This window comes from Sebastes umbrosus, chromosome 3, assembly GCF_015220745.1.
Source record: "Sebastes umbrosus isolate fSebUmb1 chromosome 3, fSebUmb1.pri, whole genome shotgun sequence".
Classification (NCBI taxonomy): domain Eukaryota; kingdom Metazoa; phylum Chordata; class Actinopteri; order Perciformes; family Sebastidae; genus Sebastes; species Sebastes umbrosus.
Window position 1 is genome coordinate 8648598 of NC_051271.1, and position 16896 is coordinate 8665493.

The following is a 16896-nucleotide window of genomic DNA, read 5'->3' on the forward strand; positions in this document are numbered from 1 at the left end:
AGTTTTATTACAAATAAAATGTATATGTGTTCCACTCTTTTCTACTCTACTCTCTACTCTTTTATAAGGTTGCAGTTTGTCAGTTATCTTTTGATTTTATGTGTATTATTTGGAATAAGTTTTCTTTTTCGGATGCAGGTGTTGTTCAGTCTCAAATATGGCAGGTTTATACTGTGCATTGGTTTTCTAATAGCATAATGAAATTGTCTCCGTCTGTCCTTTCTAAAGATGAAAATGTCTCCTGTAGGATCTCTCAGGTAAACTGCAGTCTGTCCCTATCATAGGTACCAGCAAGCACTAATTGAATTTGCCCTCAAACTGCTTCACTTTTTCAAGTATTATCAGATCCATATCATGCATTTTGGAAAAAGATTAAAATAGAGAGCAGCTGTTTTTAATACACAATGAAATTACATTGCCATGCTGTTATTTGAGCAGATTTTTTTAATGCTAAATGCAGTACCTCTGAGGCTTTCTGGACGATATCTGTGGTGCACACATCAAATCTAGTAAATGTAATTAATTTATCCAATCACAGTTTTTGATTAATACACCAGGATCCAATCATGGAAGTAGCTGTTCACTTGTGGGCGGTACATAGGCTGATAGAAACGCCCTCTTCCACAAAGCTTTCTGTCGCACCCGCTCTTCTGTCAAGTCAAACCAACCCATGGATGTGCTATATGGATGCTCTGAGGAAGAACCAGCCAGAAATAAGCAGAGGAAAACCGGAAATACAGCTGGTTCGCCTTCAAAATACAATACAAGATGTGTCACTTTTTGTTGAAATTCACTACAAGGTCATAAAGAAATACTTATTAACTGTAAATCATGATCTCCTTAAATAAATACTTTAAACCAGCAGACTTAATGCACATGTTCTGGCTGTGCTCGAATCTCTCCACCTTCTGGATAAGTATTTTTAAAGCTTTTAGCGAGATGTTTGGAACCCAATTCGACCCGGATCCAATTTGAGCTCTCTTTGGTTTAATACCAAAGGAATCCAGTGCTCGCCTTCCAGATAAGGCCTGTGTGGTCGTTGGTTTTACTACACTCCTTGCGAGATGTTTGATCCTCCTAAAATGGAAACAATGCACTCTTCCATCCTTTTCTCACTGGGTCAATGAGGTTATGTATTTCTTAAAACTAAAAAAAAGTTAAATACACGCTGAAAGGTTCCTCTCAAATCCTTGTTAATTGGATTTTTATGACTCTGCAGGAACCCCTTGACGAAGAGTAGAGTAGAAAACATGAATGTCATATTACAGTAGTTAGCAGCCCCCCCTTCTTTTTTCTCTCTTTATCTTATTTTTATTTATTTATTTATTTTTTCATTCATTTATTTTCTTTTTCTCTTTTTATAAGTTATTTTCCTAATTATTTTTCCCCCTGTCTTTTGTTTATTGTATATCTTTCCTTCATGCACCTAAATGTATTCTGTAACCTGTGACCCTATGGATGGGTAGGGAAGGGGGTAGGGAAGGGGATTTGGACTTAACTTTGTAATCAGATCTGATGAATGATATCTATTTTGTTTGATTTATACATGTTATTTTTGTGAGATAAAATCTTTAAAAATCATTAAAACATATTTACAAAAAAAAAAATACTTTGATATAATGGTAAAATTATTAAAGCATATTTTATTTTGGAAATTTTTCCCGGAAGTGAGCCATCTCCGTCCGGTCACTTTTGACACTTGCCCACTTCCAGACTGGAAAGCAAGCAGGTTGATTATTGGGAACCAGCACCGCGCTAGGATACAGACAATGATGAGGCGGTGAAGTGAATAAGCTAATGAAAGTGTAATTCGCCTGTTAAATTTATACACATTTTAACGACTTCTTGGTGCAAAAAAAAATGACGACGACCACGACATATCAAGGGATGGAGCCCGGCTCCAAAAGCAGTTCCAGGTAAAAGAAATGCGTCGTTTCGTATAACCGCCGTGTAGCCACCATGATGCCAACAAGTCCAGCATCTAACCTCAACGCTAACCCAGAATATAAGACGTGTTTTAGCCCTGACTCCTGCCTGTTGTTATGACTTTACCACCTCGAGATGAGGCGAAACATGAGGCGAGGATGCTGAGAGAAAACTGGGTACCACACCTTCTCGTTGTCTGATGGGATGGACATTCCCTTTTTTAAGCTAGCAGAGATAGCACACATGTGCCTCCCTTTTGTAGAGAGGCTCTCCTTTAGCTAGCACATACAGCAGACTACACATTAACTGTAAGGCCTTTTATGTATGTATTTTCCCTTCAATATCCTTTTTTGTGTTTATTGTCTGAGTCAGATGTGTCATTGCAGCTGGGTGTTGGGTGTTGGGTGTTGGGTGGGGCCCCCGTGGATTTCAGATCAGTTATCGATGAAGAAGTACAATAAGACATCTTGTAGTGGTCTGCCCTGCATATGGTGGCCTCACTGAGCAGAGGGGCCATGTTACAGGGAATGAAATTAGCACCTGCCACCTGCTAAATAACAGGGAATAAATACTGAAAGCAAAGGTGGAATATTGATTTGATTATTATTGTCTTACAATCCCTCCCTCAGTTTGTATCATCTCACCAATTGCTGTCTTTTTACTGTGGCAGGTAAATGCAGGTCACCTGCCACCATGGCAGACCGGTTATCCTTATAATAAAGAAATATCATTCTTCAAAAAGCAATTCCTAAATTAGAAATAGTCAGGATTAAGGTTACATGATGCATATTTCTACTGTCTTGTCACCACTGACTCAGTGTTTACTAGGAGTGGAAGAAAATATTGAGTATTGCAATATCATGTTTAGTGATACTGTATCGATTCCATGTTACAGTTATTGAAATTAGCACCTGCCACCTGACAAATACAGGGTATAAATGTTGGCTGTGGCAGGTAAAGATTTCAGGTTTTCCTTATAATAAAAATATCATTCTTAAAAAAGCAATTCCTAAATTAAAAATAGTCAGTGATTAAGGTTACATGATGCATATTTCTACTGTCTGTTACCACTCACTCAGTGTTTACTAGGAGTGGAATATTGAAAATATTGAGTATTGCAATATCATGTTTAGTGATACTGTATCGATTCCATGTTACAGGGAATGAAATTAGCACCTGTCACCTGCTAAATACAGGGTATAAATGTTGGCTGTGGCAGGTAAAAATGTCAGGTCACCTGCCACCATGGCAGATTCCTTATATTAAGAAATATCATTCTTAAAAAAGCAATTCCTAAATTAAAAATAGTCAGGATTAAGGTTACATGATGCATATTTCTACTGTCTTGTTACCACTGACTCAGTGTTTACTAGCAGTGGAATATTGAAAATATTGAGTATTGCAATATCATGTTTAGTGATATTGTATTGATTAGAAATCTGCCTTCTGTCATCTGCACTCCCATCCCTCCCTCAATTTGTTTGGTGTCATCACATTTGTATCATCTCACAAATTGCTGTCTTTTTACTGTGGCAGGTAAAAATAGCAGGTCACCTGTCACCATGGCAGACAGGTTTTCCTTATAATAAAGAAATATCATTCTTCAAAAAGCAATTCCTAAATTAGAAATAGTCAGGATTAAGGTTACATGATGCATATTTCTACTGTCTGTTCACCACTGACTCAGTGTTTACTAGGATGGAAGAAAATATTGAGTATTGCAATATCATGTTTAGTGATACTGTATCGATTCCATGTTACAGGGAATGAAATTAGCACCTGCCACCTGCCAAATACAGGGTATAAATGTTGGCTGAGGCAGGTAACAATTTGGAGGTTTTCTTTATATTAAAAAATATCATTCTTAATAAAGCAATTCCTAAATTAAAAATAGTCAGTGATTAAGGTTACATGATGCATATTTCTACTGTCTTGTTACCACTGACTCAGTGTTTACTAGGAATGGAATATTGAAAATATTGAGTATTGCAATATCATGTTTAGTGATATTGTATTGATTAGAAATCTGCCTTCTGTCATCTGCACTCCCATCCCTCCCTCAATTTGTTTGGTGTCATCACATTTGTATCATCTCACAAATTGCTGTCTTTTTACTGTGGCAGGTAAAAATAGCAGGTCACCTGTCACCATGGCAGACCGGTTTTCCTTATAATAAAGAAATATCATTCTTCAAAAAGCAATTCCTAAATTAGAAATAGTCAGGATTAAGGTTACATGATCCATATTTCTACTGTCTTGTTACCACTGACTCAGTGTTTACTAGGATGGAAGAAAATATTGAGTATTGCAATATCATGTTTAGTGATATTGTATCGATTCCATGTTACAGGAATGAAATTAGCACCTGCCACCTGACAAATACAGGGTACAAATGTTGGCTGAGGCAGGTAACAATTTGGAGGTTTTCTTTATATTAAAAAATATCATTCTTAATAAAGCAATTCCTAAATTAAAAATAGTCAGTGATTAAGGTTACATGATGCATATTTCTACTGTCTGTTACCACTGACTCAGTGTTTACTAGCAGTGGAATATTGAAAATATTGAGTATTGCAATATCATGTTTAGTGATACTGTATCGATTCCATGTTACAGGGAATGAAATTAGCACCTGTCACCTGCTAAATACAGGGTATAAATGTTGGCTGTGGCAGGTAAAAATGTCAGGTCACCTGCCACCATGGCAGATTCCTTATATTAAGAAATATCATTCTTAAAAAAGCAATTCCTAAATTAAAAATAGTCAGGATTAAGGTTACATGATGCATATTTCTACTGTCTTGTTACCACTGACTCAGTGTTTACTAGCAGTGGAATATTGAAAATATTGAGTATTGCAATATTATGTTTAGTGATACTGTATTGATTAGAAATCTGCCTTCTGTCATCTGTACTCCCATCCCTCCCTCAATTTGTTTGGTGTCATCACATTTGTATCATCTCACCAATTGCTGTTTTTTTACTGTGGCAGGTAAATGCAGGTCACCTGCCACCATGGCAGACAGGTTTTCCTTATAATAAAAAAATATCATTCTTAAAAAAGCAATTCCTAAATTAAAAATAGTCAGTGATTAAGGTTACATGATGCATATTTCTACTGTCTGTTACCACTCACTCAGTGTTTACTAGCAGTGGAATATTGAAAATATTGAGTATTGCAATATCATGTTTAGTGATACTGTATTGATTAGAAATCTGCCTTCTGTCATCTGCACTCCCATCCCTCCCTCAATTTGTTTGGTGTCATCACATTTGTATCATCTCACCAATTGCTGTCTTTTTACTGTGGCAGGTAAAAATGTCAGGTCACCTGCCACCATGCCAGACAGGTTTTCCTTATATTAAAAAATCTCATTCTTAAAAAGATTCAAGATTCAAGATGTTTGTCACACCGGTTATTCAGGTACAATCTTGTGAAATGCTTTTTGCTGGGAAGCTCCATTAAAATAATAAGTTATATTACAATTATAAAAGGAAATACTGTACAAGGGCATATTAAGAATATATACATTAAGAACATATACAGTATATACAGTATAAGATATATTTTTGTGTGAGAAGGTGTCATATGAATTATCTATTTAAAAGTCTGATGGCCTGGGGGAAAAAACTTAGCAATTCCTAAATTAAAAATAGTCAGTGATTAAGGTTACATGATCCATATTTCTACTGTCTTGTTACCACTGACTCAGTGTTTACTAGCAGTGGAATATTGAAAATATTGAGTATTGAAATATTATGTTTAGTGATACTGTATCGATTCTTCAAAAAACCCTGTATTAATTTCTAATTAATAGTTTACAAGCAAAGATTTACTCAGTCAATACTTTATTTTATTTGCAAAGAGAAATGCAAATCCTGTCTGATGTGTCAGATGTGTCATTCCAGTTGGGTGTTGGGTGTTGGGTGGGATTTCAGATCAGTTATCGATGAAGAAGTACAATAAGACATCTTGTAGTGGTCTGCCCTGCATATGGTGGCCTCACTGAGGCGAGGAACCATGTTTCAGGGAATGAATATTATCATTGTTACAGGTATTACCACAGTATTACAGTAGCCTACATATAAAGTCCACACAGACACATTAGAGGGAATGCTTTTGTATTCCTTTAATTAATTTAAAGTGTCTGATGTGACCTTTTTATCTCAGCGGGGACCAACGGGTCTTTCCTCGCCACTTGAATCTGGCTGCCCAGCAAAGACACTCTACAACCACTCTGATGAGTTGAAACATCGGAGAGACAGTTTAGGTCATTAGATTTTATCCAAAGGGTAGCACATTGTTAAATGATGCAAAATAAAATGTATTTTTATGAATGAACAATAATATCTCCCTGCCCATCCCTAGTCTGAACCACAGCATTTAGGTAGGTTATTCCAGAGAAATCAGCCAGTACGATCCAGCTTTCAGTAACAGTGCTGACCATCTCTCTCCTTCCAGGGTTTTGCGCCCTCCTGGCGGCGGCTCCAACTTCTCACTCGGTCCAGATGAGGAGAAGGCTCCCGTCCGGAAAGACAAGATGGCCTCCAGTGTTTTCGCTGAGCCAGAGGACCCCTACGCTAATCGAAGGAACAATCCACCAGGTACAATCTTTAGTGTGAAAGCTTATAACTCAATTTCTCACAGCCATCTTATTTTGGCAGTTTACCACAACATTAATGGATGGTGTCACTTAAAAACAAAACCAGTTTGAGAATATTGTTTTCTTGTGTTTTGGAGGTACAAGGTTTTCACTGCAGGTTTTTCTCTCTCTGCTGGACCAAACTGATCGTCTGCCTCCCCAGGTCTACTCAAATCCTCAAACAGCTGAATACATAAGAATAACATTTGCTGTCTCTAGTGGTTCTACTTGACATAATAGGTTTAGGTGCCCAAATGATGAATTGATTTCTCTTTCGCGCTGTCATTAGATATTCAATCACTGGTGTTTCTTTATTAATCAGGATCTTCTCAAGCCTGCAGAGATCTGAAATATTCATGTAGAATTGAGCTGCCTCAAGTAAAAAGTCTATTTCTAAGAGGAATAATAAAAGGCTGAGAAACAGGTCATTCTTGCCCAGTGCTGGGGGTTTCCAATCCTTCTCTAAATGTCGAATGAACAGCAAAATGTGACCGATAGAGGAATTGAAACATAATAGGAAGTAAAAGTGATGACAGCCAGGTATTCATTTTTGTTTCCAACCAGTGGTTCCTAATTTCTTAGAACAAATGCACCAATTTAAAGGTTCTATTGATAACAATGATATCATTCAGCCACTAAATGTCGCATTCTCTCTCCCCCATTCCCTTGAATTCACTTCACAACAAGTCGTTGCTTGGCACCTATATGTCAAACTCACAAGCTCACAAGCCTCGTTAGAAGTGGGAACCAAACGTCAGATATCTTCCACAGAGATCATTCCATTAACTACCAGGTTACATTTGTGTAGACAATAAGTCACACAATGGTGAGATTTGTGCCTGATCATAAGCGTCTTCTATTAGTTTTGGTTTTCCACCTCCGATGAAGAGCAGCCGCTTCTCAAGCCTAAGGGCCCTATTTTAACTATTATATGCTATTTTAGCATATAATTATCAAATAATGTTTATAATAAAGTAATTTTCTATCAAATTGAGGTAAATATTGGGGTAATTTGGCAGTAAAAAAAGAAATGTCAAATAGGTTACTTGCTAATTATCACCTAATTACCATGAAATTTGCGGACCTGTAAAATGAAGTTTCACCAAAATGTGTTATTTGGAATGTTTATTGAGATGGTGCAGTGTATAACAACAGCCTAAATGAAGTGGCTAAAACACAAAGCAAATAGTTTGTCTGTCTAAAAATATCTCCTGTTGGTCTTCTCAGTCATCAACACCTACAGAGGGTATTTAAAGAGATTCTACGTAGTCACAGGCTGAATGCGTATTGAAGCTTTCACACATTCTCCCTCTGATATTTCCGTCTTCCTCCTTTTACTTCTCACATGCAGAAATATAAATTAACCTTTAGTCCTAACAGTGTTTTGAACCTTGATTTAATGAAGTCAGAATGTCTGTCTCCTTTGAACAGGATCAACTTTAAAAAAAATAAATTTCAGCAAGCTGTTTTCCTCGCAGTCACGGAGTGCTTTTCTCACGGTTTTGATTTCACTGTGCAGTACTGGAGAGGCTTGGTCCAACCTTACAATTGTGTATATCGCAGCAGCAAATAAAAGTAGCTGGCCATCCGTTCCGTTGCCAACGCTTGGGGAACCTTCTGTACATGATATCAGACGTCAATCATGCCCAGACTATCTGAAATAAGAGCATCGTGAGGTCTGTTGGCAGCAAACCTTTTTTACAGTGTCAACATCCAAAGAAACTTGTCAAATCACTCTTGCAGCATAATCTGTTTGTATGCTCACTATTCAAAACACATTTTCACACAAATGAGGCTTCCATCTACTCTTTAAACTATACCACGTACTGCTGGAAGCTCAATGTAATGAAATAAAATATATAGTATTTTTCTGTAAGAATTTAGTCAAGTATAATTCAAAAATATCAAAATGTAAATATTTATGGTAAACATCATTACTCTCTGCTTCTCTTCCATTCACTTCGCTGTTGACATCTAAGACAAAGGACACCAGAAAGTCTTATTGACAGGTGTGTAGGATCAAAAACTCTCGAGTGAATACCACACACTGTCGTTCTCTTGTACTCACTCTGACTTTCACCATGTAAGATTTATAAAGACAAACAACACAAGCACCATGTGTATATATATATAAATACAGCTTAGTTGAAAACCACCTGTCAGAGGGCGCCAGCCGCACCTACTGGCATCCATCCAAAGTAAGGTCAAAGGGTTCTTTCTATCGTAAACAGAGTTATGTTCAACAATGTCAAAAAGTTAAACTAAGTGTGTATCATCTGATATACAAAACAAGTATACAAGTATGAACCAAATATGTACATACAATACAACAGAACAATTCAGTGTCGAGGGATGAACCAAACAGGTTTATATCATGGTCTGATTGAGTATGCCTGTGAAACTGTCTGTTCACAGTTCTAAATTAAAGCTCTGGCTCCAAAAAAATCTGAATATGTTATTTACAACAGTGAGTGTAATGTTAGTCCTTCAGTACATCATCCTCTGAACACCACAGGGTGGCGACTGTAACACACAAGCTGCAAGAAGTAAGTTAACACTGCCCCTCTGAACTTATACTATCACATAATATGCATCCAATTCACTATTCAACTTGCCACTTCAAGCTGCGGCTGACAGTACACACACATAGCCTCTCATTTGTTCGTGAAACTTCTGATATTGATTTTGGGACAATGACATGCCTGGATAGCTACTGTAGCTAATGTTATCATTAAACATACTGTCAAATTATTTATATATATATATATATATTCAACCATATGTCAATGTTATTGATGTTGAATCTTGCTAGAAATCTAGAGATATCCCCAGGTGCCAAGTCATAGCTAAGGTCCATCCTATTTATTGGAGCAGTGAACAACGTTTCCATTGCATAGGAACCTTATGGGATGGTTGTGATTTGTCCAGGTATTAGCAAACCCTCAGGGTTACCAGGGAAACGGAGTTAATGGATTGTGAAAAACTTTAGACTTTGGTTGCAAGTGACCATGGTCTAAGTGGGATAATTCACTTCGAGGTGTCCACAACCAGGAAGACACCGTCCTCCGCGCATTAATTCCTGATAATGGACACCTTGTCGGGCATTACCCCTTTCATGTATCATACAGTTGCGATATTAAATATGTGTGGATCTGTACAATAGAATCATATTTGTTGTTGAGAGGCGGACAAATGATGAATAACAGAAACTCTTAAAAAACACTCATCTATCTATCAATATGCAGATATTTGCTGAGTGTTTAAACTTTTGGACATGATCAGAAAAAACGAAACTATATAAAATTCCATAAAACGCCCCGTTTTTTCCCCACAAGTGAACAGAGTTCTTGTCAGAAAGACATTTAGTGTGAAAATGAAACTTCCAAAATCAGAAAAATTCCCCAAAGCACAATAGGAAGCTAATATGAAATGTAGGAGTAAATGTCACAGCAACTTTCTTACAAAGAAAAGTCCAGCATAATGTGGGCCATAAGGTCAAGTTATTAAATCAGTGGACTGCAATCATCAGGCTTGTTCTGCTCGTGCGACTGTCATTTCCCTTTGTTGCCTTCAAATTCCTACGTTATGACTGAGACAAGTGGTCCCCAGTTAGTTCCTGGGAAATTCCACACCCACCCTGTGAAGACCTTGACACCATGCTTGAGCATTTGATTTACATATTTGTAGGGAATTTGAGTGCTCCTCCTGTTTACTCTTGAGTATAAAGATTGTAGACAATTACAACAACGGAATTTCCTGTGATTACGTAATGACCAAAATGTTGATGGAGATAAAGCTTACATGTAAATGTTGCATGTAAATGCATAGTACACTGCTACTGTACTAATATTCTTATGAAATATCAGTATTTTTGAAAGCTTAGCATTAAGAAAATATAGCAGACATCACCGACTTCTTTTAATGAAGTCCTAAAGTATATCGTTCCACAGTGTTTTATCTGTTAAGAGGATTCCATGTGTCAGGATGTTTAAGACATGAATTGCAGCCTGTTTGACTGTGGGATGTTTCTCCAGTGATAAACAGGATGTAGGGTATGCACATCCAAAAAAAAAAAACAATTGCTGGATCAAAAATATTAAACAAAAGATCTGCACACTGTATTAAAAGCTCCTAGCAATTTTAATTGTGCAACGTTTCCATCTAACAGAGATCTTCATCAGGGATTATCAAATCACCATCACAAAGCAGAACAAGCAATATATAGACACAAACACATTCATCACTCAGGTGACTGTGATCTGCATGATCGAGAGTCAATCTATTCTCAAGTTGGCACAAGTTGGCTGTCTGATTCTCCCACAAACATCAAGATATCATTAATATATAAATATTTAACAAGCATAAAGTAAATGTGGTGTGCCATCTTGGCCAGGTCTCCCTCGAAAAAGAGATTTTAATCTCAAGGGACATCCTGGTTAAATAAATAAATAAATATATACATACCAAACACACATTGACACATATCAAAATTGAGTCAAATATATATCACAAAAACATAAATCGTGCAGAAAAACAATTATAGAAACTATAATATAGAAGAATATATAGAAAAAAAAGATCATATTTCTCTAATGGCTCAGTTTCAGTGATGTATATTTTAGATGCTGCAAAATGTTAGCATCCTAACATGCTGAACTAAGATGGTGAGCATGGTAAATATGATATTTGCCATGCAGCGTGTTCTTACACTTCTGCTGCAGATGTTAGCCTTGAGCCCAGCAGATGACACAGTGGTAACTGCTTGCTGTTTGAAAGCACCTTTAGTCTTCTTTTAAGCAAAATGAAAATGAATCCATCTACTTAAATGATGACTTTGATAGTGTCCTCCTTTGTGACATAGAGTATGGGCCCTCTCTGATGACCCCTGACTCTACGTTAGTCTCTATGGCAACCTACTCTGTGAACCTAACCAGCTCGCTGGCAGCTTTCTTTCAACAACTACAGTAATGTTTCACCTCACCTCCTGCCCAGCCTGAACGAGTTGGTGTCTTAAACTTCTTTATGATCCAGTTTATTGGTTTTATTATCAGTTAATTATTTTAGCTAGCTCATATTCAGTAAATAATGATCCAGGTGCTCAATTGGCAGCCGTTTATCAGGAGAGGGAGATCAGATCAAGTTGTTCTTGTTATTGACCCCTGTGGACTAACTTTTCTATCATTTTTCTGTAACATCATTCCTTCATTTGAGCAGTTTTCTTTGCCATCACATTTCAGATTATGTTCCGTCCTTTAAATCTTAAAATTAAAAACTAAAGTACTCCAGTTTATTTCAACCCATAGATTTTGATAGCTAATCCCTGTCATTATAGTATTGAACTTGCCCAAGGTAATTCAGTTAGGTTAGCCAAACTTATTTGGAAGAGGAAGTGCAATGTTGTACTGATCTAACATTCTGTATGTCACCATGACTTTTGTCTCTATTAAAAAAAATTGTTTATTGGATTTAGTCTTTGCACCTCCGGTCTCCTCTCTGAGCCATTATGTCTCCTTGTTCTTCCAGGTGGGAAGCCCACAGGTGTACTTTGTGGTGAGTCGTCAGCCCCCCTGAGGAGAGGAGGGAACCAGACCACCAACAACTCCGCAGACGCCCCTGCCACAGTAAGATCATGCATCAGATCATGAGTTATGGTGGGAAGAAATGAAGTGAAACCTGAGGGCAGACAAACATATAGGGAACCAAGTCCAAATGATTTGAAGTATCTGTTCATTGTCTTTTCATCTTCCCTTAATGTCTCAAATGTAGCTTGTGTATCAATCACATAGGAACATTACCATAATAACATTTCAGCATTTCTTAATTGCATTTCCTCATTCAGTACAGTGCATCCTTCCATCACAGCTGATAACGCAGTACATTTCCATTTCGATCTGTGAAGTCTGATGAAATACTTACCACTTCTTCTTTTTTCTGCTTGTTTTTGTAGGATGGAGAAAATTCTGTACGCGAATACGGTAAGAACTTGTTGTTTCTGGTCACATCAGGCACTTTAGTAGACCCTAAACCAGTGATCCAGTATTACAAAGAACAGATTAGTGATATGTCATCATAAATTCCACATATATAACATCACACATATACAAATATACATGTGTACATACATTATGTGTACCTGTATACATACGCATACATGCCTAGACATACATAAATGCATACAGGTACGTCCACATTTTCTTCACTTAAAAGAAAATATTCTTCTAAATTGTTGTTACAATACCTTATACAGTATAATGCCCACCCAATATTGAAGATTTAGGTTATTTTGATAAAGTTAAAGGTATAACATGCAGCAGTTGTCGGTTGGTGTTTGTAAACACACCTCATTCAAATTTGGCCCATCCTCCACACCTCAACGAGCTGAGAGGGAGAGAGAGACAGCAGCAGTGGTCGAGCGAGCTATAGAGTGAACGGAGAGAGAGCGGCGTTAGTGGTAACAAAGCAGCGAGTCGGAGAAATAAAATGTTTTTATTGTTTCACGGCGGTTACATTCTTAAATACAAGTAAACACACAACTAATTCCGCACAACCCTGCAGGAAGGTGCCGAGTTGCCCGATTTTGAATGAATGCAGTCGAAAGGCAGGCTGTCCTCTCTGCCTGGTGTTTGTGTCTTGGTCCAACTGACACTGATAGCAGCACACGGTAGACACTACACACAGCAGAGGAGAGACAGAGGAACAGGGGAATTCACAGTGATGTAACAAACCTGTTCTCATCCGTCTAATATGGCTGCTGTTATTGGCTGGGGGTTACACCCCCTTTTGGGCCCGGAAGGCTGTTTGCAGATGGCCATGAGAAAATACAGGCTGAGGGCTGCAGGGTCTCTGCAGAAACAGACACAGCCACCCTTTCTAGAGGGTCATAAGTGATGATTGAGAGGGATTATTTTTGTATCAGTCTAAACATTGTTTTTCATCAAATTGTTGCATATTATACCTTTTAATGCTAAGCGATTTCCGGTTAAACCAAAATATTACAAAATCAAGTGCTTGTTGGCACTTTATCTAAATGTGTTTTTAAAAATATACCATCAAATAGTAACACTTTACAACATGTCCAAGAAAGAACTGTGATATTATTTACCGCTTAAAATTCTTAGTCATTTTTATAAACAGTGGGTCCTTGATTACAGAGGACAAAAGCAGCTTCTCATTTCCATCCAGTGACCGTCCCGTCCGCTTTGCTGTCTGAAATGACAACTGTCTCAGATTTTATTAGCTGTAGCTAGCTAGACAACTAAGCTGACGTTAGATCCACGAGTTGGTTTAAAAACACCGTCTCCAGCTGACTTGTTTTAAAGGAGCAATATGTAGCACTGACAGAGGGCGTTTTAAAATTCAAAACATTGGAGCCGTGGCCCGTCTGCTCCTCCGGTGTGACTGATAGCAGTTAGCCTGTGTTATCATCACGACGTTAGCCTCTGGCCGGCAGCAGTAGTCATAATAACTTCACCGGCTGTGTGTCTCAGATACTCGCTGCCTCGATAACCCAGCTGCACACGGACCACACACAGATACGTTATTGTTATCTCTGTTGATCCAGTCCGTTGCTTCCTTCCATGGCTGCAGAAGGCTGTGTTTGCATGCCAGTTTGTTTCATATGTGGCAACGGGTGTAAAAATGAGCAGTTGTTTCCTTAATCTCTGATGACATATCATGGTCATGATTTAATACAGTAAATATATTACATATTGGTCCTTTTTAAAACAAGAATCTTGTGAAAGGGTCTTAAATATGCATTTGATGGCTGCAGACATGGTACTGTGTGGAAAGACGGAGGGTAAAACCAGGCAAAAAGTCAGCATCCTCACATGTTGATGATCCATGTAGAAAAGATGGAAATGAAGAAACAGCATTGTCGTTGTTTTGCCGTGTAATTCAATATCAACTACTTTCCAAATCTGTGACCATTTAATAAGAATAAAGCAGGAGAAAAAAGAGTAGAAGATGATGATTTGGCAACATATAGCTACACAGTACGTGCTTAGAGTTCCTTCAGGGAAATGTCTCAATTAAGTCGAACCTGGCAAGCTTCCGATGGGTGTAATGTGTTCTCATGACAAATTATAGTGACTATCCCTTTGTTATTGTTTCCAAATATAACTGATAGTTCCGTGCCTCCCTGCCTGTTCAGAGAACAGTGCTCCTGAGCCTGAACCAGTTCCAGAGCAGAAGGAAGAGGCCCCTCCGGCTGACGACACCGCTGCAGGAGTAGCGTCCGGTCGCAGGAATCCCCCCGGGGGCAAGTCCAGCCTCATCCTGGGTTGAATCCCAGCCAGCTACCCATCCCTACATCCACTCATCTCTGAACTCGTCTTATTTTTATTTATTTTTTTAAACAAGGAACCCCGGCCCATTTGTCTGTACCGCAGGAATCCTATCTGATGTCCAACAGACACCAGTTTCCTCCACATCCCCAAGTGCATTGTTTTGATACCTCTTTTTTGAAAACCGTTTTGTACTGTTTTTATTGTTTGTTTGTTTTGACAGAAGCACTTTATGTATTTCTATGTAGACAACGTCTGCCTTTGCCCCCTGTAATGCACTGGATGTGCCTAACAGGGTACAAGGATCACATTTCTCATATCAGATACTGATAAATTAATCTCCCCTAAATTTATTGCGACAGCACAAGCTGTATGTGAAGCAGTTTCCAGAACACAAGCAAATAAAAAAAGCTGTCACTTTTGCACTGTGTTCAGTTTTGATCCATCTTGCATGCACGTCTGGTCTGTAACGTATGAATGTGAGAAGAAACGTAACTGTGAAGATTTTTTTTTATTTATTTAACCTGTTTTTTTTTTTGTTTTTGTGGAATAATTGTTGTATTGTTGTTGCATGAAGTTGGAAACTTTCTACTGATTATATTATTAACCACTTAGAAGCCAAATAGGAGCCACATAAATTACTGTCATTGTGATCTGAAGGATGCAAACATTTGTCTTCAGATGAGTACTGTAGGTCCCATGTCGGAATTGGAATAAGCCTTTTTTATATTGTAGTCACTAGATTATTGTAACCCCAGTGCCGGTTTTGAGTGCCCCATGTTTTTATAGGTAAATTTTACTCTGAAATAAAGTGTGCCTGTTTGTGTGTTAGGCTACAGTATCAAATAAGGTTGGGTTTCCCCTATTGCATCCTACCAGTATCAACGAGACCTAGTATCTCCATTGGGAATCAATGGAATGTTGTTCCTGAGTGTTTCCGGAAAAACCCATCCTAGATTTGACAAGTGACCTTATGACAGCTCAGCCTTTTTTCTATGTTTTACCCCCCTCATACATGTGTTTATCATCATGCTCACTGGAAATATACAACAGTCTTTTTGTACATCTCTTTGTCACATTATTTAAACCAAAATTCAAAACTCCCTCCTGCTTCTGTCTTGTTGAGTCGCGTGTGTGACTGCTGTGTCAGCCAGCCGTCATGCAAGAATACCAACATTTCAGGTACATGAAATGTAATATTCCTGTGGTGTCTTATTTTTAACGTCTGTTATGATGCAAAATGTGTGTTTGCATCCTATACCAATTCCTGTTGCTGGATGTAAGTCACTGCAGAAATTTGAAATCAAGAAATGGCACAAGTGGAAATGAACATTAAAAATCAATTTTGACCATGGGTTGTATTTGCTGTTTGTGTTTTATCTGACACTGTAGCAGTTATAATTATTCCACTGCAGCTCAAGGGGGAACCACTGTTGGGCCAAACACAAAGAGGAGATTTTATACTAAAAAGATGTAACTTCTGAAGATATCCACTTGATTTGACTGACTTCAGAAAACATGATAAACTGCACTTGAGACTGCCTGTCAGTGGAAAAAACATTGGGGTGCCCTCTAGGGTGCTCTTCCAGTGAAGACAATATGATGTGGTGCCCTCTAGGTTGCCCTTCCAGTGGAGAAAATATGATAAAGTGCCCTCCAGGGTGCCCTTCCAGTGGAGAAAACACAACAAAAGTGCCTTCTAGGGCGCCCTTCCAGTGGAGAAAATGTGATGAAGTACCCTCTAGGGTGCCCTTCCAGTGGAGAAAACATGTTAAAAGTGTCCTCTAGGGTGCCCTTGCAGTGAAGAAAACATGATGAAGCGCCCTTTAGGGTACTCTTCTAGTAGAGAAAATGTGATGCAGTGCCCTCTAGGGTGCTCTTCCAGTAGAGAAAACATGATAAAGTGCCCTCTAGGGTGCCCTTCCAGTGGAGAAAACATGTTATAAGTGTCCTCTCGGGTGCCCTTCCAGTGAAGAAAACATGATAAAGCGCCCTTTAGGGTGCTCTTTCAGTAGAGAAAATGTGATGCAGTGCACTCTAGG

The 16896-nt window shown here is 38.3% G+C and overlaps 1 protein-coding gene across 2 annotated transcripts; it reads left to right on the top strand.

Moving 5' to 3' along the window:
- Window positions 1-1683: 1683 nt before the first annotated feature.
- On the top strand, window positions 1684-16208 carry jpt1a (Jupiter microtubule associated homolog 1a). 2 transcript variants are annotated; one of them, XM_037765720.1, is made up of 5 exons: window positions 1684-1916; window positions 6389-6531; window positions 12093-12190; window positions 12517-12544; window positions 14698-16208. In XM_037765720.1, the coding sequence occupies exons 1-5, from the start codon at window positions 1861-1863 to the stop codon at window positions 14853-14855; spliced, it is 483 nt and encodes a 160-aa protein (XP_037621648.1). In that variant the 5' UTR covers window positions 1684-1860; the 3' UTR covers window positions 14856-16208. The 2 variants fall into 2 exon arrangements, with proteins under 2 accessions (XP_037621648.1, XP_037621649.1); XM_037765721.1 differs by having other exon boundaries at window positions 14722-16208.
- Window positions 16209-16896: the final 688 nt, after the last annotated feature.